The sequence below is a fragment of the Mastigoproctus giganteus genome, chromosome 1, assembly GCF_048544385.1.
Source record: "Mastigoproctus giganteus isolate SK-2022 chromosome 1, ASM4854438v1, whole genome shotgun sequence".
NCBI lineage: Eukaryota > Metazoa > Arthropoda > Arachnida > Uropygi > Thelyphonidae > Mastigoproctus > Mastigoproctus giganteus.
In genome coordinates, this window is record NC_143575.1 from 267,124,168 (window position 1) to 267,151,339 (window position 27,172).

Here is a 27,172-nt window from a genome sequence, read left to right on the forward strand (position 1 = left end):
TTTTCAGATATCTGTTCATTATAATGTTTTTATGATGCCTAAATTTATTTTTTGAGGTGACTGACCATAGATGTGCAAGTCATGAAATGTCCAGAATCAGCTGGCTTACCATAAACCTGCAATTAAATCACTAAACAGAAAGGCAAGTTTAATTGAAGGATGTTCACGAGCAGCAAGCTGTTATTGACCTGAATTTTAAGCTTGAATTTAATGAACTTTTTATATTTTAATAAAAAATGTAAATATTTAAATAATGCTATGATTTTTATATGCATTATTAAAAAAAAAAAAAAAAATTCTGCTGAAAGTGTAGGGAAAAAAGTTACAGCCACAAAATATAAATTTCATGGGCGAAGGTAAAGAAAGCCTGCACGAGAACGACGAGAAACGTCAGATAACTTACATGGAAAATTAGTTTCCTGATACGGCACTCTAGTGCTGCTCACTCGGTAAACAGACGGTAGGTGTTATCAGTCTGGAGCAAAGTCAAGAACGATATATTGATTGACAGGTAGGCGTGGCAAGCGATGTGCTGATTGGCGCACGAACACAACACACAATAACATCAGTTTAGTATCACTTTAGCAGCACTAATGGTAACTTGTCCTAAATGCACATGCCCTAACCTTTTTTCACCATTACAGTATTTCTTAATAGTGAAAAAAGGTCAGGTTACCTCAACTTGAATCCCATGGGAGCTTGAACCCCTCTCGAAGTGGAGGGGGTAACCTAACCTTTTTTCTTTAGAATTAGTCATATTTAGAAATACATTCATAAAAAAAATATTTTTTTTTTAATGACTGTATTTTTATTTTCTTGTTCAATAATATGCCCTAATGGTGAAAAAAGGTTACCTCCACTTGAATCCCATGGGAGCTTCAACCCCTCCCCAAAATGGAGGGGGTAACCTAACCTTTTTTCTTTAGAATCATGGGTGGACTAGCACATAAATTGTTTATTAACAAAAATATAAATTTTTTATTACTGTACTTTTATTTTTGAAGACACTAGTGTGGATACACATCTATCATAACATCAATCCGTATCTTAAAAGATTCATCGCTACTATTACCTGTTCATCGTTCATTACAAAACTATTATGCACTGTTCTTTACTGGGCGCCTCTGTAGCCAGGTGGGCAGGAGCAGTAGTGCATAGCACGTGCTTCTTGATTAGACTGGGGTTCGAGCCCATGCCCACCAAATACGGAGGATGCGGAAAGGTCAGGGAATGACCACCGCATATCCCCGGAGCAATATAGCCTTAGTTGCTAATGCTCCTAAAAACCAAACAACAACAACAACAACAACAACAACGTTCTTTACTGGTAAATACACATCATAATGCCAACCAATGACTACACAGTAGCTTGTCATCTGTCGCACCCACCACCAATCATTTCATCGTTTGCCATGCCTACCTGTCAATCAATATATCCTTCTCGATTTCTGCTCCAGAAATCGAGAAAAATAACACCTACCGTCTGTTTACTGAGGGAGCAGCACTAGAGGCCAGTGTCGGGAAACTCATTTTCCGCGTAAGTTATCCGACGTTTCTCGTCGTTCTCGTGTAGGCTTTCTTTACCTTAGCCATTTCATGAAATTAATAATCACTTGCATTTTCCAGTGGCAAAAATGGTTACGAGAGCAAAATTTTAAAATTATGCATGTGCATATATTTCTGATTATATATATTACATATGTATGCAGAAAATATTATTAAGGCCTACAGAAAGGAACAGCACTTTCGTGACTTCTCACGTATTTTTCTAATCACTTGTTTTCAGCTAATTATTCGGGAATATCCTAAAATATTCCCCATGAAGACTGACGCTGTGCAAATAAAAACGCTGTTTTTATTTGTTGTAAAATAAGAGTGCCAGCTGGGATGTACTGTGTGCCCGAGAAAACTAAAAGTGGGGGGGGGGAGAAAGAGCCATGTGAATCTGCCTGGTTCTTTCATGCAATTACTTTGTGAAAACCATAAAAGATTTCTTCAAAAACAATTTGAATAAAACTGGGTTCGTGTTTAGGAAGGTAGAGAAAGTTTTGGTCATTAATCTTCAACAAAAAATGCACAAAAGTTTTTTGCATAAGCCACTGACAGGTTAAAGTACCCTGGTTCTGTACGGTAACATCTTATTCCTTTGTGGCATTCCTACTTTCCAGCTAGTGATTTTTCTTACGAAATGTTGATAAACATCATTTGCATGAAAACTTGAGAGGAAACTCGCATAGAAACTTTTTATGCATTCATGTTTAATCACTCTAATGAATTTCTCCAGGTTAGCTATTAAGTTATCCTTACAAGTGGCAAAAATTCACTGGCTATTTCAAAAATTCAAAAATTCGCCCCTCACTGACTATGTTCTTTGCTGGACTAAATTTACTGCCAAACAATGGGCTTTATAGAATCCTTCTCTTTACGGATTTTAATACTGCTAAACATGATGGAGAGCCTCGTTGTTTCTTGGTCTAATGAAATGGTATGTTCTTTTATTGATGTTTTTTTTATCTAACAACACTTTCATGGCTTGAATGATTCTCTTTTTCTCTAACTTTAGTTGGATCTTTCTTACTGTATCTATGTTCTCTTCTATCTAATATGGCTTGTTACTTTAGTAATGCATTCTGATCTATTTAAAATGACAGACAGTAGTATTATGTTTCTCTGCTTTTAATATGTAGAGTTATCATCTTTCAGATGTTTTTTATGCCCACAGTTCTTTGCATTACGTTGGATTTATATGCTAAGTCATGCTCATATTTATTTAAAGCGTGGCATATCTACCAAGGTGTCATGTTTTAACTCTAGCTCCTCTAATAAATATGCCTTTCTCAAAATGACATCAACATTAGAAGAAAGGCGTATTTGTGATCCTTTCTTATAATGCTGATATCTGTGCCTATTAATAATTACATTATTAAAGTAATTATCATGGTGTATAAAGTGTTTGTAATCAATTATTTCTTGATGGATATCATCATGAGAAAAAGATGTCACATAAAGACACGATTAAAAGGCAAACATGAAACTATTAGTCACTTCCATTTTCAAACTTAAAAAATGATTAAGTGTGAAAGATTTGATAGTTTTACACTTTCAAAGATGAATGTGATGAACTACCTAAAGATGAAAAAAAAAATTCACACTAATAAAAAGAAAATTAAAATAAAATAAACGAAACATAACGCTACCCAACATCCAATGGATTTGAAAAAAAATTAACCATACCTTCATTCTATGCGTCAAGAATAGAAATAAGAGTAACTGCATTCATGAGAGGAGCAAGCAGATCAACAAAATACAGCAGATGGGTCAATCTTAGTGACATTGAGAGTCATGATAGGATGACATATTAGTAATCAATCTGTTTGTAACATTGCAGAAAAACTGAAATACCCTACATAAATGGTATCTAATGTAATCAGCAAATGGAAACATCATGGTGTTACTATAGCCACGAAATGTTCAGGAGATTACAGAAATTGACTGAAAGAGACCAATGGGCATCTCATCGAATACAAGATCAGGGAGGCCACAGGAAATGATATTAGCACAAAGAAGATATACATAGAGAGCTCACAGCATTGGATTTGGGGAAGAGCTGTACAGAAACAAAACATCATAGAATGAAATGCACAGACTCAATCTGCCTAGTGCCCAAACCATTAAAATTGCTTCCCGGAACAATGGATGAATCATGTTTTTCAATTTGATGGTCATGTTTGGTTCTGGTAGATGCCTGGATGAATGTGTTATCCTAACTGTGAAGTTGGGTTGATATACTGTTGCTGCCTGTGGTTTTTTCCTCATGGCTTGGGCATGGATCATTCCAGGAACAATGAATGCAATGCAGTACATTCTGCTCTTCCTACACTATGGCAGCAGTATGGGGTGGCCCCCCTTATATATTTCAGCAAGATTGTTGTTATTTTAGTTTTTAGCAGCATTAGCAACTAAGGCCATATTGCTCCGAGATATGCGGTGGTCATTCCCTGACCTTTCCGCATCCTCCGTATTTGGTGGTGACGGACTTGAACCCCGGTCTAATCAAGAAGCGTGTGCTACGCACTGCTGCTCCTTTTCACCTGGCTACGGAGGCGCCTTTCAGCAAGATAATACATGATGTCATGCTGCAGAGTCTGCAGTGACCTGCCTTAATCTTAACTCCATTGAGCATCTCTGGGATAAACTGGAACATCAGCTGCCAAATGCCAGGCTGGGTAAGTTTGAATTGCACTGAAAGTAATCTTCCAGACAAAAAAAAAAAATTCTAGTGGCAAACTTTCCTATGGATAATGAATAAATTTCTTCTAATATACTCAATGCTTCTCTCTGAGGAATGATCTAACAATTTAGTTTAAATTTCGGCATTCTGGATTTTTTTTTTTTTTTTTTTGATAAGTCAATGCATGCCTTCCTCTTTATGCTGAATCACAATTTTCCAATGAAGCTTACTGTTTTCACCATGGTCTAGATAAACTTTAGACACACATTTATGCACAACACCTCCACCTCTAATTTCTACCCAGAGTTGTTTAATATCCTACAGCTTACATCACTAAATATAAACTCAATTCTTTGGCCTTTTAGAAAACAGAATATATACTGAAATTCAAAAACTACAGAATTATACAAGTGGCATTACTGTCAGCCCTTACAACCATGCCCACCTAATACCACAGGAAATACAGGTATAATCCAATACCACAGGGAATATAGGTATAATCCAATACACTACCAACTCAAAAGTGAATTCACACTTTTTTTTTTTCCTCCTTGAGAGGCGTTAGGGGTACTGGTAATCCCATACATAAGTATAGGATTATCAGAGCAATTCAAGAAACCTGGAGGATAAGGCTAACACCCCTCACAATTAGCAACAGAACTGACCCATGTTCTGAAGGAAGAACAAAGGCCAAAATACACCTTCCTGTTATCAAAATTCAGTTTGGAGTCTAGGATACGGTGTGGCATTGAGAATAAAAGTGGGTTGACACATTACTAAATACTGTAGCCCATAAAAGATTTTCTACTTTTGGCAATATAATCTATCGTTACCCTATTTTGTGTAATAATTCAAGCATAAAACGAACAGTATCTGACTAACAGCAATTGTCTGGTCAAAAACATCCATTTATACAAAACTGTAAACATAAATAGTAACAAAAACAGCAGAGTGAAACCTGCCAAGTTCTTTCCACATATAATTCCAATGAAGTACTGATCAATATTTTGGAATGGCACTCAGAGGTACCTCACTACCAGGTTAATAAATATATAACAATTCTAAAACAGTGCTAAAACTCTTCACCTTATGTTTATGCACTACTAATTTATTTGCAAAGCAACATGAATCCAAGAATCACTATCATATGACTTCCAAGAATCACTATCATAATTTATTGCATGAGAATAAAAATCCCCCTCTGCTACCTTCCCTATCTTAGATTCACAATACAAAACTATTCAACTTCATAATTTAAAAAAATGGAAGGAATTACACATCATCAAATTTTTGAAAGCATATAAAATACGGTGCAATTTATAATATGTTTAACTACCAATTCCTGTTATAATGCAAACAATCAACTGTAAGAGAAAACATAAATTTTCTCTCCACTTGAATAAGTTACTTAACAGAATTATGTAAAAATAAGATACACCCATTCCTCTATAATAAGCAAAGATATATATAAAAAAAAAAAAAAACAAGCAGTGCCTTAAGCGTGAAATTTAACATAATGCTGAAGAGAGTTCTGCAAAGAAAATGCCGCAAACGTGAACTGAACAAAATTCTTTCCCAATTACCTGTCATTATTCAGTAATAATTGATTCTCTAAAAAATTGGAATGTTGGATAATGATGATTATAAAAATTAGTTAAAAAAAAAAAAAAAAGTGCTATCTTTGTGCAAATTTCTTTTTAAAAGATAAAAATTTTGTTCACCAATTTGTGTGACTTTTTTAACAGATTGTGGTGAAAATTAATAATGGAACTTCTTTTTGAATATTTGTTGATATATATTATGCTACATTAATTTAATCATCATAATAAAACAACAAAATACATTAAAAATAAAAATTTCTGATTAAATCCATATTTATAAGGAGGAATGATTTTAATGTTACCTTCACAGTTCCATTATTATTCAAATGCATCTAGAGTTGTAATGCTGTGTCTGTAAAAGTAGTTTTTCCAGGGAAGCACACAATACCAAACATCGGAATGGAAAAAAAAAAAAAAAAAATCAAAACTCACCATATCCAGGATCAGGTCCAGGCACTGTACCATATCCCCTGTCATCATTATAACTGCTTGTGTAACCCATTGACGGTCCTGAGCCATATCCACCTCTGTAGTCTCTGTTATCTGGTGGCATTCCTCCGCCTACCTTATTACCATACCCACCTCCATAATTATCTGCAGGAGGATAGCTAGACTGGTAATCTCTCATCCCGCCACCACCATAGCCACCAGCTTCTCTACCACCAGCAGGATAAGAATCGTATCCTCCACCAGCTGGAGGAGGTGGTGGTGGAGGTGCATGGGGTGGGGGATAATCACTACCCCCACCACCCATTCCGTAATTATAATCTGGACTGTAAAAAGAAAAATAACAGTCTCTGGAAAAAATGCTTCCCTTGATGAAAAAGCAAAACTTTATAATCATAAATATTCAATTATTTCAAATACTTAACATTATGACATAAAATAAAAAGGTATAACATTCAGCTTAATTCCTAATTAACTTGAATGAAAGAAAGAAGCATGAATAATCAAAACATTGAAAATTCAAAATTATTTTATTTCTAAAGTATGAAGGACCACTAAGAAAGTTATCTACCCAGATACAATAGGTAGAAGGTAGAATGGTTTTTTTTTTTTTTTTAATGCAATCCTCCTTGACCCCAAATGCACCTTTCCATTTTGTTGATAAAGGAGCTACATTTCTCAAAAAGAATTTCCTTGAGTCTCAGCCATTGAAAAACAGAAAACAGCAGCAATAATTTAATCATCACTGGAAAAACAACTCAAACACAAAGTACTTTTTTAGAGTTTATAAACAAATACTGAATGGTGGGGAGCGGAAGAAACTGCAATTTTTTTGGGCATGTGGTCAATAAGAATCCACTTTGAATCCCAGAAAAATGTCACCACGATCTTACCAGTACACTACAGAGCTTCAAACGTTGTTTTTTTTTGGGTTTGAGACTCTTGCGATATTCCCCTGGTTTCAGTTCACAGTCACTAATCTTGGAAAAAAACTAACTGGATCTTTAAAAATGTTAAATTTTTCTGAAAAACTGGCCAATTATTTTCGACATTTCAATAGACAGACCTCTGACATCCTTAACTAATCATTAGCATTAGCATTAGTTGAGGAATATGATGTAAGAAAGCAAGCTTATAGAGCATCAGCCAAAAAAAAAAAAAAAAAAAAAACCCTTCCCATTTCATCCATCCAGTCACTTCAAATGTTTGTCTAGTTCAGCCTTAAATTTATTTAAGCTATCTAATTATTTAAACTTCCACAACAGATGGAAGTCTGTTCCAGCAATCAACTACCCGCTGGCTAAAAGCAAACTTCCGCACATCTATTCTACAACAGGCTTTCCTCAATTTGAATCAATGCCCCCTCAGATCCTTAATCTGAGCAAGTGGAAGTATCCCATCAGCACTGAGCCTGCTCAAACCATTCAAGGCTTTGTACACCTCAATCAGATCACCTCACAGGTGCCTAGTCTCCAGATTCTGCAGCTTACAGATTAACACTTCGTTCTACATCTTACTTTCAGAGGAAATTGGTGAAATTTTTAGTCGCATCTTCTATCATAAAAACAGACATGATTATACAGAACTACTGCAAAAAACAATAGAGATGTCATCTTTTAATGAATTAACCTTGAAATATATTGCCAGTGAATGTATCAAAGTCAAATGCATATGAGTAGCAGTAACCCCCAGAGAAACGTACCAACTGTGTGGTACTGCACTCAGAGTGGTAGAGAATAAAAAAGACCTGTGGTGAGATATGAAGTTTTTTGGCTGTCACAGCAGGTGGGACCTTGTCGATGATATCCAGGAATTTTGCTAGTAAGGAAAATGAAGTGATTATCACTTTGCATAAGGCAATGGTCAGGCCATGCCTTGAGTATTGCATACAGGTCTGGAGGCCTCATTTTAGGATGTAGAGTTGCTAGAATGAGTACAGAGAAGGGCAACAAGACTGGTGAGGGGAACAAAGGGGTCCTCTTACCAAGAAAGGCTTAAGTCCTGCAAATTGCAACATCTAGAAACTAGGCACCTGGAAGGTGATCTGATTGAGGTGTATAAGGCTTTGAATGGTTTGAGCAGGCTAAATGCCAATGGGATTCTTCCTCTTGCTCAGATAAAGAACCTGAGGAGGGTATGAATTTCAAATTGAGGAAAGACAGTTGTAGAATAGATGTGCAGAAATTTGCCTTTAGCCAGTGGATAGTTGATTGCTGGAACAAACTTCCATCTGTCATTGTGAAAGTTGACAGATTAAATAAATTCAGGGAAGAACTGGGCAAGCTTTTAGAGTGAGTGGATGAGTGAAATGGGATTTTATTTATTTATTTTTTTTTTAATTGGCTGAAGCTTGCTTTCTTGCATCATATGCCTCTACTAATGCTAATACTAATGGACTAGTTCTTGATACTAAGCATAAGATTTTAGGGCATTAAGTTATGAGGGCATAAGCAGTTGCTTACCATCGCAATCAGTTCCTCTTGAAAGATTTGTATCCTTTGGTGAGGAATTTAATGGTTGCACCATGAAGGAGGGTCAAAAGTTCAGGGAGTAACTCTGTATACTGAAATTGAAACTTACTGCAACATTCTTGGTAACTCATCTATATCAAAAATAAAATTCAATTCATCCCGAGACTCCTGGAACAATATCTCCTGGAATCAAAGGACACCTATGCTGCATTTTCCAAATTTGCCCAAGACTTCTTCAGAAGGCGTAGGACTCTCCCACTACCACAGAACCTACCTTATTTAGTCCTTTCACCAATTTTCCTGGATGGCACCTGTTCCAGGATCTATGACACCCCAGGACAAGAGCTATGACCTTCAGCTCCTCTGCCAATGCCACCTGGCGGTCTGAATAGGGTACTCTTACCAGATTCACTTTAACTCCATATCCCTCAGTGGGAAGATACAGTTCTCTGCCCCCCCCACCCCTTCTTTTCCTCTGGTGAGGCATGGGCATGCCCCACTGACTACTGGGGTTGTCTTCTCTATTGGCCCCATACTTCTGTCTTTCCCCCCTCCCACAGTCTTCAATCTCCCCTCCCTCTCTATCTTCACTACTAGCATCAAACACATGTCAAAATTTACCAAGCCCAACACTTCAAGTTTTAATCTTTATATTCCTTTTGGCCAAACCCAATCCTGGTGTGTTTGTTTTTGCTTTTTTTTTTTTTGTAAGTCTTAGCCACTGAAATCTCAGAAAACTAGGTAGCAGGACCTGCCAGAGTAAATATCTAATACTGGTGTACCTGACCTGCCTCCCAGGGGCATAGTGTAGCAAATGGTGGGCCCCACCCGGGGCCCAACAGCTAAAATGTCAAACGAACAACAGTACACAACACAACACTCAACAATATCCATACACATTTAAATCTCTGGCCTCTACAGTGTTCTGTATCACACGCCAACGTATGCTACACAGAGATGGGGGAACCCCTGGTGCCATTAGACCCTAAACACACTATACACTATAAATAGTAATATATGACATTTTATGCATTTTGTCACATTTTAAAATAATGTGATTTTATTCAGAGTAGTGAATTTTCATCAAATTTTGTTAAAAGCAACTTTTGGAGAAAATGATTTGTGTCATTCAAAACCTCTTAATGAAGTTAGTCTTCAAACAACACAGTTTACATATTGCAAAATTTTAAAAAGAGGATTGACTATCCTTGTTCTGGCTGCCCTACAGCTTCAAAAACTAATAATAAATTAATCATTGGTGTTTGTAGTCTAGAAATGATCGATGTTTAATTATCCATAATGTTGCTAAAGAAATACAATTTCTTTAGCAACATTAAAGAAACTGTATTGTATTAGGACATGTCAATCAATTTTAACACAAAATTTGGGAATGTGATGTGTTTCAATGAATTTGTGTCTATCATCTGTAATGATCATCACAGAAAGCAAGGTCTTGCTCAGAACCTTCGTCAATGTGCTGTTGCTACTGCTGCTAGCCCACACATTATTACTCGTGATAAATTGTAGGTGTATTGTTATGACATGGAAACTAAGATTCACTGGAAAACTCCATCTTCTCCAAGTCCCCCACAAAAACAAGACAATTTCAATCAAATGTGCAAGTTGTGCTTATTGTATTTTTTGACTCACACAACATTGTTCATTATTAATTTTTTCTGCATGATCCATCAGTGAAACAGGAATACTACTGAAATGATTTATGGTGATCGAGTGATGCTATTTGAAGAAAATAGAAAAATAGGCTTCGAGGAATTGGCACGTTCATCATGACAGTGTCTCTTCACACTTTGAGTTTTCCATTTGCAAATTTCTTTCAAAACACTCCGTCACTTGGTCTCCCATCTACTATACTCAATAGATTTAGCTCCATGATTTTTTTTGTTTCCCAAACTTTTAAGCCCCCTTGAAAGGTGACATTTTTGCAATGACTGAGGAAATTATTCAGAACATGACACAGGAACTATTACTATCAGAAAAAATGCTTCCATAAGTTGCAGAAGTATTGATATCAGTGCATGTAATGTGAAGAAGATCCATCTAAATAGTCTGTACATTACATCTTTCCCAAATATTAATTCAGTTCCCAAACTTTTTAATTGCATCTCATATACTCTGCTTTCTTCGAGGTCATGTTAATCAGCAAAAAAAGTTTTAGTCAGTTTATTTCTAAAGCAGTTTATGATACTTTATTTTGCACACAAACTGTAAAGACAATCCTTGATAAAATAACAAAAATTCAAGATTATGTGATATTTTTATAGGTCAGGTAGATAACTTTGCTAGCTCCTCATATGTATTATTTTCACTATACGTAGAGAAATAGTAATCAGCCTTAAATTTGTTGAAACATACTGATATTATGAGTATCCTTAAACTTATTCACAAATTAAGTAAGATACTAACCAAATCACTGCTGCAATAAAGGTACTCCTTTCTACTTAAACCACATATCTACTAAATTGGCATGTTCAGAAAACTTTATAGCAATAATTCAGAGAAAATAATTCAGGTAGCAAATGGCATTTTGACTAGCACTCCATCACTTCCTTTGGTTAAATCAGTTAAACATCATATTTGAGGCACATTATGCACAGAGTAAGCAGGGTCAGGTTAACCATTATGCAAAATATGCAAGGCCCGATGAGTGGGGGGATAGCTGGCTGGCTCTAGGCCACAGACTAACACATGCACATATACAGAGAGTAGTAGTAGGTTTAGGAGCATCAGTGACTAGGGGGCATATTGCTCCATATACACTGTCTGTAAACTGCGTGTTCTTTGGTCAATTTTTGTTTGCTGGATGAAAAACTAGAGTTTCCGGGAGAAAACACTATGCTACCCTCACCTGATTAATGAGAGAGAGAGAGAGAGACAGATTAATTGAATTAATGAAATTTGCGTATACTGCTGTAAATGTCAGTCTAAATGCCAAGTTAAAATACATTTTTAACTTTATCTGTCTATCAAATGAAATTTAAATGTTCAGTTTTACTTACAATTTCAGCAAACAAGATGCAGACAGCATTTCTAGAAAGGAACTCCTGTAAAGTGATAAGTTTTTCACAAATCTCAGATTAACTGGTCATTTGAAACTTGTTTCTCTTTTTTTCTGTGTATGTGTTCAATGCCATGATTGTTTCAAGATTTAATGCTACTCGTACTGTTTAAAAGAAGCAGACATAGTGATTTGCCAGAGTGATTACAGGCTAATTAATCACCACAAAAATCGCAATGGGAAGATAACAGAAATGCGTTGATCTTTCACCCTTTTTAGAAACTGGTCAGACGTGAGAAAATTTCCTAATAAGGAAGACCAGTAGAATTGGAAGGAAATGGCTTTAGTGTAGACAGAACAAGAGAATGGATGGATTTTGAAAATAAGTGAACAAATGTCATCAAGACTTTGAGCTTTCATGGAATCTAGATCGTTTAAACAACAATCTAGATTCCAAGAAAGATGCAAATGAATTTCAATTAGTGCCTCGTCTTCTAATATCCTTCCACCAGAATCATGTTAGAAGAAAAGTTCTTCCAACATCCATTATCAACTTCCAACATTCTTCGAACATCAATCAGGTTAGAAAAAAAATTCTTCCAACATCCATCTGGTGGAAAACCATGGGAGGTACTGATTGAAATTCAATGGATATGGTTAGAAGAAATTTACCAAAGTGAGGATATACACATAAGAGTTAGAATAAAAGTCATCAAAACTTTGAGCTTTCATAGAATCTAGATCGTTCAGACCAGTGGTCTCCAAACATTTTTGGCCGTGCACCCTTATTTTACTTAAAAGGACTAGCACACACCCCAGAATAAAAAATTAAATATGTATGTTTAATATATTTTTTTATTTATAAATCATTTATATGGAAGGAATTATATCTAAAATCACATATAATTTTAAAAGATCACAAATAAAAAAATACAAAGCAAAATTAAATTGAAGTTCAAGTACAAAATGATACGAAATCATTAATGTAACAAGTGTAGTATATGTAATGTAATACTATTTGTCATCATCATCATGAACTTGGTCCGGCTTAGGTCTTTTAAGACCTGTTCCGTTGTAGCTCTTGGAGGTGGTCTTGATCTTGCCATCGTTGTCTTGGTCAACCAACATCTCTCTTGCCTGTAGATTTGTAGTTAAAGGCTAATTTTGGGATCTGGTCTGAGTTCATGCTTTCTATGTGGCTGATCCATTTTTCCTGATATCGTTTTATGTCATTTACTATGTTATCTACTTTTAATTTCTCGCGGATATCTAAATTTCTTTGGTGGTCTAGTCTTTTGTTTGTTTTGTTTTAGTTTTTTTAGGAGCATTAGCAACAAAGGCCATATTGCTCCAGGATATGCGGTGGTCATTCCCTAACCTTTCCGCATCCTCGTATTTGGTGGTGACGGGCTCGAACCCCGGTCTAATTAAGAAGCGTGTACTACGCACTGCTGCTCCTTCCCACCTGGCTACGGAGGTGCCCTGGTCTAGTCTTGTAAAGCCTAATAATGGTCTTAAAAATCTCATTTGTGCTGCTTCTAGTTTGTGTGCATATTTCTTATTTATGACCCAAGTCTCACAGCTGTAGAAGAGGGCTGGTTTTGAAGTGATGTTGTCCAGTCGTAATTTTGTTTCAGTTGTCATTTGTTTTCTGAAGTGGCGTTTAATCATTCCATTCATTTTATTATATTTTTGTAGTTTAGTGTGGATGTCTTTCCCTTCATTTGATATTAAATTTCCCAAATAGGTGAAGTCAGATATTTGTTCTATTATTTTATCATCAATAACAATTTTGACTCTTTGTATGTTTTTTCCACATATTCCCACTGATTTTGTTTTTGAGGTGGACATTTTCATCTCGTACTTTTTACCTATTTTATTAAGTTCATTATTATTTGGTTTATAGGAGCATTAGCAACTAAGGCCATATTGCTCCGGGAATATGCGGTGGTCATTCCCTGACCTTTCCGCATCCTCCGTATTTGGTGGTGACGGGCTTGAACCCCAGTCTAATCGAGAAGCGTGTGCTACGCACTGCTGCTCCTTCCCACCTGGCTATGGAGGCGTCTTTATTAAGTTCATTTGCTGCTATTGTATCTTCGGATTTTGCAATTATAATTTGATCATCAGCATATAATATAGTTTGGATTTTATTCCTGTTGTTCAACTATTCCGTTGTTAATTGTTTGTTTTCATTCTTTAAGAATTTTATTGATGTAGATATTAAATAAATTTGGTGATAGTCCACATCCTTGTTTCACTCCTTTATTGGTGTTAATTGGGTCTGATAGTTGGCCATTAGAATATTTTATACAAACTTTTGAGTTTTTATATAGGCTTAGGATCGCTTTCCGGAGTTGGCTTGGGATATATTCTTCACGTAGAATCTGCCAAAGTTTTTCCCGGTTTACATTGTCATATGCTTTTTCATAATCAATAAAGAGCAGAAATGTTGGTATGATAGATTGAATTCTCTTCTTTTCTCCAAAATTTGTTGTAGTGAGAAAATGGCATCTATTGTGCTTCTCCCTTTTTCTGAACCCACATTGTTCTTCTTCTAAGAATTGTTCACTGTATTTATTAAGTTTATTCTTTAGTATATTAGTGTATATACTAAAGGGATAACACTGCTGTATATACTACAGCAGTGTTATGCCTCTGTAGTTGTTAGGGTTATTTCTGGAGTCTTTTTTGTGTAAATTGATTACTATTCCTGTTTCCCAATCTTTGGGTATCTGTTGCTTATGCCATATGATGTTAAATAATTTTAGTAGTGCGTTATTTAGTAAGGTGCCTGCGTATTTAAATAGTTCTACATTCAAATTGTCTATGCCTGGGCTTTTTCAGTTTTTTGATTTTTGTAATATTAACTCTAGTTCTTCCATTGTTAAATTTTTTTCTTCATCTTTGGTTATCACAGATTCATCTTCCAATTCCCTAGTGCCTGGGTCATACCACAGTTTGGAATAGTGTTGCTTCCATTCTGCTTGGGAGATGGAGTTGGTTTTTATTTGATCATTTGTATCTAGTTGTAATTTCTTAAAAATTTTAAAACCTCTTCTCTGTGGGCCCGTGATATCACATTCTAAAGATTCAACAAATTTATCCCAGTCATCTCGTCAGATTCTTCTGGTTAAGTTTCTGACTTCTGCTCAAAGCTTTTCATATTTTATGTGCAGATGTAGGTCTTTAGTTTGTAGGAACAGTTTATAAGTCTTTTTTTTTTTTCTCATTGATTGTTTGTTTCAATTCTTCATTCCAAGTTCTCAGCCAGTTTTTATTTTTTATAGGTTTATATCCAAGACTTTCTTCAGCAGCTCCCAGAATTGATGTTTTCATGTTTGACCAGATTTCCTCAACATTATCACTTTCATCTGGTTTGAGTTTATCTTTCAATCGACTTTCATACAGGAATTTAGTGCTTTCGTCTTCCAACAAATGTATTTTTAATTTCTTAGTAGTTTTTGTTGGTATTTTCTTCTTTTTATTAAGATAATTTCTTTTTATTTTGAAAGTACTTTCTACTAGGTAGTGATCACTGTCAATTTCACTGCCTCTGAATACTCTAGTGTCTCTAATTTTGTCATTTAAATTTTCATTAATGATAATATAATCTATTATAGACTTTGTGTTTCTTGCTTCCCATGTGAATTTATGGATATTCTTGTGTCTGAAAAAAGTTTTGTAATTTTAAGTTTATTAAAAAATGCAGAAGTCTATCTGGCATCTTCCATTATTGTTGACCACGGGTTCACCTTCTGATCCTATACATTTGTCTACTGATTGAGCACCAACCCTTGCATTAAAATCTCCTGCTAGTATGAGATACTCGTTTTTGTTAGTTTGGTCTATGATCCGTTGTAATTCATCATAAAATTTTGTGGTTTCATCAATGTTGCCTTCTACTGGTGCATAGATTTTTAGTCTTAATTTCAATATTCTGGGTGATATCCAAGAGTAGTCTAATATTTCGTTTTCCCATTCTTTCTTTATTATAACAGCAACTCCTGATGATGCCCACATTTCACTTGGTACGCCGGAGTATATCATTATGAAGTTACTTATTTCTTTGGATCCTTTGTTCTTCTTTTTTGTTTTGGTAATGACTGCTATGTCAATATTTCTATTTTCTAGTTCCATGGTCAATTCATCTAATTTATGATTTATTCCCCTAACGTTACAAGTTGCTACTTTAAGTTCCTTAATCGTAGTCCTATATCCATTGCCTAGGTTGTTACCCTTGAGATCCGTCCAGTTTTTTTCCTTGAGCTTATTTCGAGTATTTAGAATGTCCCCTGGATAGGTTACCAGCCTTTCGCGGGGTAAGTCTAGTGGCGGGGCTGCCACCTTATAGCCTCCAGAGAGGCTTCAGGCTACTATTTGTTTTATTCATAAATAATTTACATGGTATACATTATATCTAGAATCGCATATAATTTGAAAAGATCACAATCTAATTAGATGCAATATATAAAACAAAATGAAACTGAAATTAAAGTACATAGTGGTATAAATCAAATCAACAGCACTTTTTAGTGGGAACAATGTGATTGAATTTTTTTCATTACTGCTGTATATCTTGCAATAAAACAAAGCTGCACGTTGAAGTATTAAAAAAAACCATTTATTTATACTTTTTATTTCCAGTTATGTTTAGAAAAACTCAAGTTTTCATAATTAAAAAATATTGATTTATTGTGGATTATTTCGTGCACTCCATGGATCATCTCACACGCCCAACTATGGAGACCACTGGTTTAGACAACAATCTAGATTCCAAGAAAGATGTGAATGAATTTCAACTAGTGCCTTGCATTGTCTTCTAACATCTTTCCACCAGAATCATGTTAGAAGAAAAAGTGAGGACATACACATAAGAGTTAGAAGAAAAGTAGGATGCTAATAAGTTCGCTTTAACTTTAACTGAGGTGAAATAGAACCAACAACAGGTTGTAACAGAGGTGGCAGTACAGATGGACAGGACTTGTGGCCAATAGCTCTAGCAAGAGACCAGAATGCTCAATTACTATTTGGAAAAGAAGCAGGTTTTCTACTCTTAGCCTACTGAAAATCAAGTTGGATTAATTAACTGTTTTACAATTGAAGCAGACTTTAGCACAGGCAGAAAATTATGCCTGATATTTGAATACAAGCCAACTGCGACATGCTATATTCTTATCATGAATGTCCTTAGCACATTTATTGGAAAAATAAGATTGTATATAAGACATAGTTTTTAGGGTCTAATCCAGAATAAAGGATTTCATCCCTATAAGAATAATTTCAGACACAACCTGGGCAAGCATTAAGATCAGAAGATTTAAAAGAGTAATTCAACCAAGAAAAAGAGGATACAGAAATCACATCATCCCATTTCACATTCTTGTAATGTCAAACAACACAAGGCTGAGAATATCCATGAGAGAGAGAGAGAGAGAGAGAGAGAGAGAGAGAGAGAGAGAGAGAGAGAGAGAGAGAGAGAGAGAGGTGCTCCATTAAAAAGGCCATCACCAAGTTGTGATCTGAGTGTCTAGGCCCTAGAGGACCACTAACATTGACTGTATAGTTTGAAGGGTTGTTGGCAAGGAAAAGATCATGAGCGTTGAGTGTGTGGTTAGGATTGTCTACTATTCTGGTAGGTGAATGAGCATGCTATTTAAGGCCATTAGTAATTGCAAAAGCTTTAGCATCTCAACCAGATGAGCCCACATAAATAGAAAAAATGTACCAGCTGGAGCTGTGAACATTAAAATCACCATGGAAAATTACTCAAAAGAAAACAAATTAAGAGTTCTGAGATATTATAGAACAACAGAGGCAAGAGATGAATTTGACAGAATGGGGTAAAAAGATTTTAAACTAGTGGAGATCAAAAAGAGAAGATTCCAAATTAGGAACTCTCTGATAAGGAATATCAGAGGACAAAAGCACAAGTATCATTTGCAACTTTTGAAGTGAAAGGAATCATAGAGTGAGTAATTAAGGCAACTGAGATGAGTAGTAGTTGAATCAACTAATAAATGATGCTCTGTCAAAAAAAGTAAATTGAGCTTGGCAAACTAGGTGGAAAGGGCATCACTGAGATTGGAACTGAGACCGTGTATATTTGTGAAATGAATGAGGAATTTTTTGAGAGGTTTATAACTTTTATGTAAATAAGTTTGTTCTATTAGTTAGACTATTCATGATACAGTCAGTGAATAAAGTAAAAGCAGAGTGGAATAGGTATGAATTAATGAAATTTTTGGATATGATACACACACACAGCAAAAATATACCCAGCTCATTAATATAACATGGAACTGGCAATGCCTCTGGCATACATACTACTCAGACTCCCTCCAGTCACCAGTTGGCAGAGTAGATGCAGCAAGATTATGAACTAGCTGATCTGGACATATCCTAGAGAACTGCTGAGTTTGATTTGATGGCTGACCTGTGAAAATTATTTTACAGCCAGGCCCTTGAAATATAAGGAATAGTAGTAGTCGTGGTAAATGATGCAAAAAAGCAAGCTCATATAGCATCAGCCAAAAAAAAAAAAAAAAAAAAAGCACTACACACTTCTCCCATCCACATCTATCCTGCAACCATCCTTCCTCAATTAAATTTATGCATCCTCATGTGTGTAGTAGATGAATGCCATTCACATTCAGCTTACTCAATCCATTCAAGGTTTTAAGGAATTCTGGTCTCACTACAATGCCCATCATAACCTCAAAAAGCAATCACACTTGTTGTTTGTTATTTGGTTTTTTAGGAGCATTAGCAACTAAGGCCATATTGCTCCGGGATATGCGGTGGTCATTCCCTGATCTTTCCGCATCCTCCGTATTTGGTGGTGACGGTCTCGAACCCCGGTCTAATCAAGAAGCGTGTGTTATGCACTGCTGCTCCTTCCCACCTGGCTATGGAGGCGCCCAGCAATCACAATGCATAGAGCAAACTAAATTCATAAAGAAATGCACACACCATACAATAATGTTAATAAAAAATTTTTTTATTAACATTGTTAATAAGTTAATAATTTTTTTTTTCTTTGCATAATATATTTTTTATGAAATACCTTGTCAAGAGACTATCATTTATATGATGGCCTTGGCTCTACTATACGTTCATTTGCATCTGGTGATAATTACTATAGTTTAGTAGCCAGTTGCTACTAAAACTGAGATGAGTAGAGTGGTTCTCAACACTCGTCAATACTGAAAGATGTAAGGATTAAAGAATGTTTGCCTTCCACAAATAAATTACTCTATTTTGAATCTACCAAAATTGAGTATTTTCAACTTATATCCAATGGTCATTTAAATATACATACTGAAAATTCTCAAATTGGATGACTTGACAAAATCAGATTTCCAAATCATGTGCACAGCATGTGTCTATACATATTCTTAACAACACTATAAAATGTCTTCCTCAGGGTGTTCAGTGTGTGTTATGGGTGTTTATTTGTGCATAAACTGGCTATAGTGCGCCTGTCCATAGAGATGTGTTAGGAAATAGTTCAGAATTGAAAGCATTTCAATTTAATTTTAGAAACTATTCAGAATTGACGATATATTCCAATTTTTTTCAGATAACAGAAAAGTTCATTAATGTTTGCCTGGTCACCAATAATATGCTCTAGTGATATTGGTTCTTGCAGTTTAGTCAGAGAAAGCAGAACTGATGTTCTGTCCTGGTGATATTGAGGGCAGTCAATAAGAATATGCTTGACTGTTAAATGTATTGAGCAATGTGGACACTGAGGAGGATCATCACCTGTGAGTAGATGGAGATGGGTCAGATGAGTATGTCCTATTCTTGCTCGTGCAAGTACCACTTCTTCCCTTCTAGTTGTTTGGATGCTCGAGTGGCAAAACTTCGGTTCTTGTTTCAACTGGAAAAGTTTGTTATTAATCTGGGTGTGCCATAGCTCTTTCCACTGTTAAAGGCAGGCTGCTTTTATGATGATATCATGGTCAGAGGCTGAAATATGGACAGAGGTCAAATCTAATGTGGAAGGATTTTTTGCCGATATATCCTTCAGTTCATTCCCCTTTATCTCTGAATGTGCTGGAATCCAACAAAAGTTCACTAATTGTTCACGTTGTTCAATTTTAAAGAGCAACTTCCTGATTTGGTTTAAAACGGTGATTAGTATAGGAAGGATTTTGCATTGCTCTAATTGAGCTGAGAGAGTCTGTGTAAATTAAATATTTTGAAGATGGGTAAAGATTCAAATTTTCTAGAGATAATTTTATTCCATGTAGTTCTGCAGAAAAGTTGCTATACTCAGGTGGAAGGGAAGCATAAATAATAGCGGAGGGAAACGCTACTGCTCCAACGGCTGATTGAGATTTGGACCCATCATTATATATTGGCAGGAAATCAACATAGCTCTGAATATGACTTCCGTGGAGTTGTTTCAAGTTGAGAGTGGGTAGAAGATTCTTACCCCATTGAAGAAAATAAGTATCAAAGTTCAGTTGAGGTGGGGAAGTCCAAGGTGGATGAAAGTAATTCATTTCTTGTTGCCTACTGTAAAGAGGAACTTTCTATCTCTGTGATATTTCAAAAAGCCGTAGTCCTGCTGGCCTTATTTTATTAGTTTTATTTCTGTAGAGATTAGTTAGTTGAGGATTGAAGAGGTATGGGTGAATAGGATGCAAATGGCAACTTTTTATTTTGGCTGCATACTTCAGTAGTAACATTTTTCTGCAGAGGTGCAAAGGGGGTTTGTGAGCTTCAATATATAGACTGTGAGTTGGAGATGTCCTGAAGGCTCCAAGTGCAATCCATAATGCACTATGTTGTATAGGATCCAGCCAGTGTACTCCTTCGGGCAGAATCGTAGACTAGAACACCATAATCCAAACGTGAGCTAATCAATGCTCTATATAGTCGAAGCAATGAGGTACAATATTCTCCCCAAGACAGGGTGGATAAAGCTCTTAGTATGTTGAGCTTTTTGAGACAGGTATTACATACGAATTTAATATGTTCAAGGAAGTTTAACTTCGTGTCAAGGGTTAATCCCAAAAATCTGATGTTATTCCCAATCAGAATGGTAAAGTCTGATATGTGAAGTTCGGGATCTGTATGTAATTTGCGTTGATTGCAAAAATGTATAGCAACAGTTTTCTGTTGTGAAAGACAATAACCATTGAGCACTGCCCACTTTTGTATTTTATTTAGTGATATCTGCAATTGACATTCAATAGATCTCATGTTCTGAGAATGGCAAGAAAGAGAGATATCGTCAGCATAAAGGTAAGCCTCAAGAGTATTTGGAAGTTCTTTTGTAATGGAGTCAATTCTAAGGGCAAAAAGGGTTGCACTCAGTACAGACCCTTGCAGAACTCCTTCCTGTAAGAAGGTAGTAGAAAGGGAGTTAAAATATCGTACTTGATAAGAACGACTCAATAAAAAGTTCTTAATGAATATAGGCAGGTTGCCTCGTAGACCAAGGGCATGGAGGTTTCTAAGAATTCCATAACGCCGGGTAGTATCAAATTTTTTTTTTTTTGGTAGTTGTTGGCGCATCGGCTTCTGTGGCCATAGTGCACCTCCCAAGGTTTTTGCAGTACTTTGATCCAAGCCCGAGGCGGGATTCGAACCCGCGTCCTTTGGGTTGCCAGGCAGGCAGCTTACCCACCTGGCTAGCCCGGTCGGCGTAGTATCAAATGCGGACTCGGCCTTGATCATGAGATCCAAGGCAGACCTATTTTGGTGAAAACCATGTTGACTATTACTCATTAGATTTTGGTCTTCAATTATCCAAACGAGTTGTCTATGGATCATTTTCTCAAGGATTTTACCGAGGCAACTGGAAAGGGAAATTGGCCGGTAACTCAAAGGACTGGAGGGATCTTTACCGGGTTTCAAAAAGGCCAAAACTGTGGCATAGTGGCAAGGCGTAGGATAGATGTTTTCCAGAAATATTCGATTATAAAATAATAGCAGCAGCTGCAATTGTTTGTCATCAAGGTGCTGTACCATGATGTAATATATTCCATCGGGACCTGCTGCACTGTTGTGTACTGTTCTAATGGCTTGTAGAAGTTCCAAATACTGAAGAGGCTGGTTATATGGTAAGGTTAGAGAGGTGCAAAAGTTTATGGGTCGCTGTTCAGTGATGTTCTTGATTTTCTGGAATTCCAGGGAATAGCTTGATGCTACTGAGGCTTTAGCAAAGGTTTTACCCAAGGCATTTGCTATAGTCAGAGGAGCAGAGAGTTCTTGCCCATTCCAGGAAAGGATTGTAGAAGGGATGTCAGAAACTTTTCAGTAAGCTGTCTAATTTTCTTCCATATTAATTTGCAGTCAGTGTTTCTATTTACAGTGGATGCAAACCAAGTCCAGGAATCCTTCTTGGCCTGTTTTTGAATGAGACGTGCTCTTACCCTTAGTTTCTTATAGTTAATGAGATTAACTGTTGTTGGTGAACGTCAAAATAAATTCCACGCTTTAATTTTTTCCCTCTTTGCTTTCGTCCATTCTTCATTCCACCAGTAGTTAAAATGGCGCTGGGGCATAGGATACATTAATGGAATAGAGTTTTTAGCTGCTGACAACAAGTGGGATGTGATATATTCCGTTACTTCATCAATGGGCTGTAACCATATAATTTCCTCATCCAGGGTGATAGCTGACTGAAATTTGACCCAGTTGGCATGAGAGAATTTCCATTTCCGGCAGGGTTCAGCTAATGGTGGTTGTGCAGTGAGCATATTACAAATAATTGGGAAATGATCGCTACCCATGGGATCATTCATAACAGACCATTCCATAACTGAAAACAGTACCGGGGAGCATACTGAGAGGTCAATTGCAGAAGTTTGTCCAGATGGCAATTGTATGTGCGTAGGTTCACATGTATTAAGAATGGTAAGATTTTGCCTATCCAGAAAGGTTTCAATCAGTCGGCCATGTGTATCTAATTTAGAAGATCCCCATGAAGGGTGGTGACCATTGAAATCCCCCAACAGACAGACAGACAGACAGGGGAAGGTAACTGCAGAAGAAGGTTTTCCAGATCTTGGTAAGAGAAGTTATGATTTGGTGGAAGATAGACTGAAACTAGTGTTATCGCTTGTGTTTTGTTGTTTGTTATTTGGTTTTTAGGAGCATCAGCAACTAAGGCCATATTGCTCCGGGATATGCAGTGGTCATTCCCTGACCTTTCCACATTCTCCGTATTTGGTGGTGACAGGCTCGAACCCCTGTCTAATCAAGAAGTGTGTGCTGCGCACTGCTGCTCCTTCCCACCTAGCTACGGAGGCGCCAGTGTTATCGCAATCTGAGTAATGAAACGTACCGCAACAGCTTCAGTTTCTGTTTGAAGAACAATTTGCTTTGCTGGGATCTGCGAGTTTATCAGGAGGGCCACACCACCATGGGCAGCATTTGATGTATTGCGATCTTTTCGATATATAGAGTAGTTCTTTATGGAGGTGGAAATTTGGGAAGTTAAATTCTTGCAAGCAGAAACCCACTGGAGAGTAGCGATGAATAAGGTCATGGATATCGTCTTCCTGGTTGGATGAGTAATTAGTATCCATGGAGGTGTTTTGGATATTTTTTTTTTAATTGGAACTTTCACTATGTGATGCAGTAGCAATCACTGGTGGGGAAGGAGATGTCACTGGTATTGTAAGAGGAATGTTACATGCCTGTTCTGAGTGCTTAGGGATATTGGACTGTTGCTCAGAGAGGACAGCTCGATCCCAATCGGAGATTGATATGTTTGAGGGGACGGTAACATCAGTTTGGGTGGACACTGTTTGTTGTTTTTGTGTAATACTGGCATAGGAACGTCTGGGCATAGTAGGAGCAATTACTTTCCTGGCTCCTTGAAGGTTACCTTGTTCTCGACCTTATATTTAACAATTTTTTTTCTCAATTTTCCATCTGTCACACATTTTGGAATAGGCAGGATGGTTGCCCTTGCAGTTTGGACAAGTTTCCTCTTTCGCCAAACATTCAGATTGAGTATGATCAGAAGATCCACAGTTGGGACATACTGGATTTCCTCTGAATGTCATCTGAGAGTGCCCACACTTTTGGCACTTGTAACATCTCAAGGGATTGGATACATAGGGACGAACACGGCAAAGTAGATAACCAGCTTTTACTGATGACGTTAGGTTTGGGGGAATTAAACGTAAGGATAATATTCTTCGTAGGTGTAAAGTTATTGTCTTTTCTAATCATTATTCTTTTCGCTGCAATAAAATTTAGATCTTGGAGCTCTTGAGTTATTTCTGACTCCGTCACGTTCAGCAGATCCCAGCTGGATATAACAACTTTAGATGTATTTAGGGTAGCATGAGGAGTTACTTTAACTGGTATCCCAGCAAAATTTGAAATTAGTAAAGAGTTTCTCAGAATGTCTACGGTTTGCCGTTTCTATTCACAGGCTCTTTCTATTGCAGCCTCTTCACAGTCTTAGGAGATCCTGAAATACTCTCCAGGTGTTTCTGGATGAGGAAAGGAGATAATTTACCGAGAGGTTGTTCTGTAAGTGAATGCAAAATTAGAAATGCAGGACACTCTGTTGTTGGAGAATTTGTTTTCAACCTCTTGGGTTTTGATATGTCATAATCATATTCATTTTGTGGCCGAGAGCTCGGCTCTAACGGTGGAAACATATTTTGCTCCTTTTAGCCCTTGGCAATTCAACTTTTCTGCCAAGGTTTCCGGCCCCGCCACGGGGAGGCAGGAGCAGTGCCTGGTGTGACCAAGCGGAAGTTCGTAAGGATTAGTACTTAGGAAAGAAAAATATAAAAGAAAGGTGGATTTCCTTCCCTACTCTCTACAAAAACTTTTTGATAGAAGAGCTTCTATGAAATAAACAATTTTTTGAAAATGCAGGAACTTAAAAAGAACTACTAGTCGCTATATGAAGATTACTTACTGAAATATCGCACAGATAATCGCCTGGTCCCAATTCGCTTGGCATCCGGGGTCTTGGGGTGTTCAGTGAATCTCTAGCAGAACATGGGATATCATCTCAAACCACCCCAATTACCACAGTTATTTATTTATTTTTATTCATTCTTTGCATTCATTATTAATCAGATGTGTACATATTATTCATAAAATTATTAGCTTCATTCTCCTTTTATTTATATTTTTAATGAACTTTGTTCAACTAAAGAAACTTTAACATTCTCTTCAAAATATAAAGGTTTATACTATTCATATTATTACTGACTAATAAAACCATATATTGAATGGTTAATACTCCACTGAAAACAACGAAAGGCAATGAATTTTCATCTTACAAACATAAAATTCAACCAAAAATAATAAGACATATTCTTACTTAGCTCCACCTCCATATCCATCTCCAGAGTAGGATGCATCCCATCGTCCCCGTTTAGGTGGAGGACCACCCCCTCCAGGCTGGTTCATTGCACCTGGTGGTGGTGGTGGCCTTCCATAAGGTCCGTCCTTCACTGCCCCTACAACAGGTCACAAAGTAATATTGTGATGAAATATATACTTTCACTTGGCACTGCTTGATTTTTTATAGATCATAACATGAGGAAATCACATTACCTTTTGTTAGTCATATGTACCTATATTTTTTTATGGTGCATCAAAATAAATTTGTAATGTATAATTTATTTATATATTTTTTGGTAAAATAAATAAATATATATATATATATATATATATAAATTGTAAGTTACACCATAGAATACTGTGCTAGTGAAACCAGTAAGATAATTTTATGTTAGCATTTTAACAGGGTAACATACCACCACTTTGCTTATTGGAGGCTTGAAGTGCCGAAACCCATGTTTAGTCTCTAGAGCAAAATTTCCGGCATCCCCCTCCCCCCATACTTCTCCTTAACTCAAGCACGGTACTAAGTACTATAGGTTCTAATACCTCTCGTGTTTGGGGTTTACATAAAAAAAAAAAAAACATAAGGTTCTCTTACTGATTTCACTAATACAATATTTTATGCCGGTGTTTCCCAACCCTTTTCCAGATAAGGACCACTTTTATAATTAAGGAAAGGTCATGAGCTGCAAAAAATAGTAAACTATGTGTGCAAATATTTTAACTATTTTTAAATACAATGATTATAGTCACTTAACATGTAGTTTATATTAGGCTGTTATACTATTATACTACATCACATATATACTACATCACAGTTAATGTGACTGCTGCCTACTGCAATAAAAGGTATTTTATTGTCAGGTCCTATGAACCACAGGTTTTCAAACTGGGTTTTGTAAGATTCTGAATGCAAGAGAAATAGTTTTGCAGTCTTGTTATTTTTTTCCTGAAAGAGAGGCAGATAACAGGAAAAAAAAAAAAAGACTGGAATAAAAGTTTTTGAGATATATTGACAACAGTTAACACAGATTAAATAATACAGAATGTTTGCAGAACTCTGAGTTTCTGCAAACATTCCATTAATTTATCATTGATTTTTTATTTAATTTATAGGCGTTTATAACTGTTTTTAATTTACTGTTAATTATTACTTTTATTTAAAAGTGATATCTTCTGCAGAGCCCAATTAGGGCTGTGCAGAAGACATTTTGCAAAAGAACTCATCGATCATTTGAAAAGCTCTACTCTATGCTATCAACTTACAATTTGTCTACAATACTACACTCTTGCACTACAGCTGTATGCATGTTGCTTGCACTATCATAAGCATTATCTTCAGATTACACAACTCATTCTTTTTCCCTTTTAACCATTTCTAGTAATAAGTTCTTTCCTTTAGCTAGTAAAATCACTGATACCTATAACACTGATATAATAATCACTGAAAATAAAATATACATAACATTTGGTTAACATTAGCAATGCGTTTCTTGGAAAACTGTACATTTATTGAACATACAATAAAAGCATTAATTGCCTATTAAACACTTGTAACTTGCTGAGATTTGTGAATAAGTTGATTTTTTTTAAATTAAATATGAATAAATACAATTATTATATGCACCTGATAAACTTAATCCTACTTGAATAATTCATTCAAAGAAGGCAGACAAGTTGCATTCTTTTCATCATAAAGAATCTTATTGCAAATGGTGACATCACAAAGGCCTCTGACAACACTGTATCTTTCAACATTGGGATCACAATCCTCTATTGCTCAAATTTTCTGTTCTATCTTCACCACTTCTCTTAGACATTTGAGGTTCAGGCTCTTTAAAGGGGCACTACAGATTATCATCATTATCACTCCTTTCTTCAATTTGCATTTGCACCAGCAACTCAATCAAACCATTGGTCATGAGGTTCCTCTATGAGACCTCAGCAACATATTCACATTTTCATATTCTCATCAACATATACAGGGTCCAGTCACATTATTATGACCACCTACCCAGTATCCAGAATATGCACCTTTCGCAGCATGCATCGCAGCCAGCTGCCG

General features: G+C 36.3%; 1 protein-coding gene across 3 annotated transcripts in view; it reads right to left on the bottom strand.

The window, feature by feature from the left end:
- The window catches only part of LOC150091951 (uncharacterized), a 142,622-nt gene that overhangs the window by 73,908 nt on the left and 41,542 nt on the right, over positions 1-27,172 (bottom strand). For all 3 annotated transcript variants that reach the window (XR_016547692.1, XR_016547693.1, XM_090386261.1), the window contains exons 4-5: positions 25,082-25,220; positions 6,265-6,605 (exon numbers count right to left, since the gene is read on the bottom strand). Coding sequence is in view for 1 of the 3 variants with exons in the window: in XM_090386261.1 (XP_090242387.1) it covers positions 6,265-6,605; positions 25,082-25,220 (480 nt within the window). In the remaining 2 variants the exon portion in view is untranslated. The remainder of the gene's footprint in view (positions 1-6,264; positions 6,606-25,081; positions 25,221-27,172) is intronic.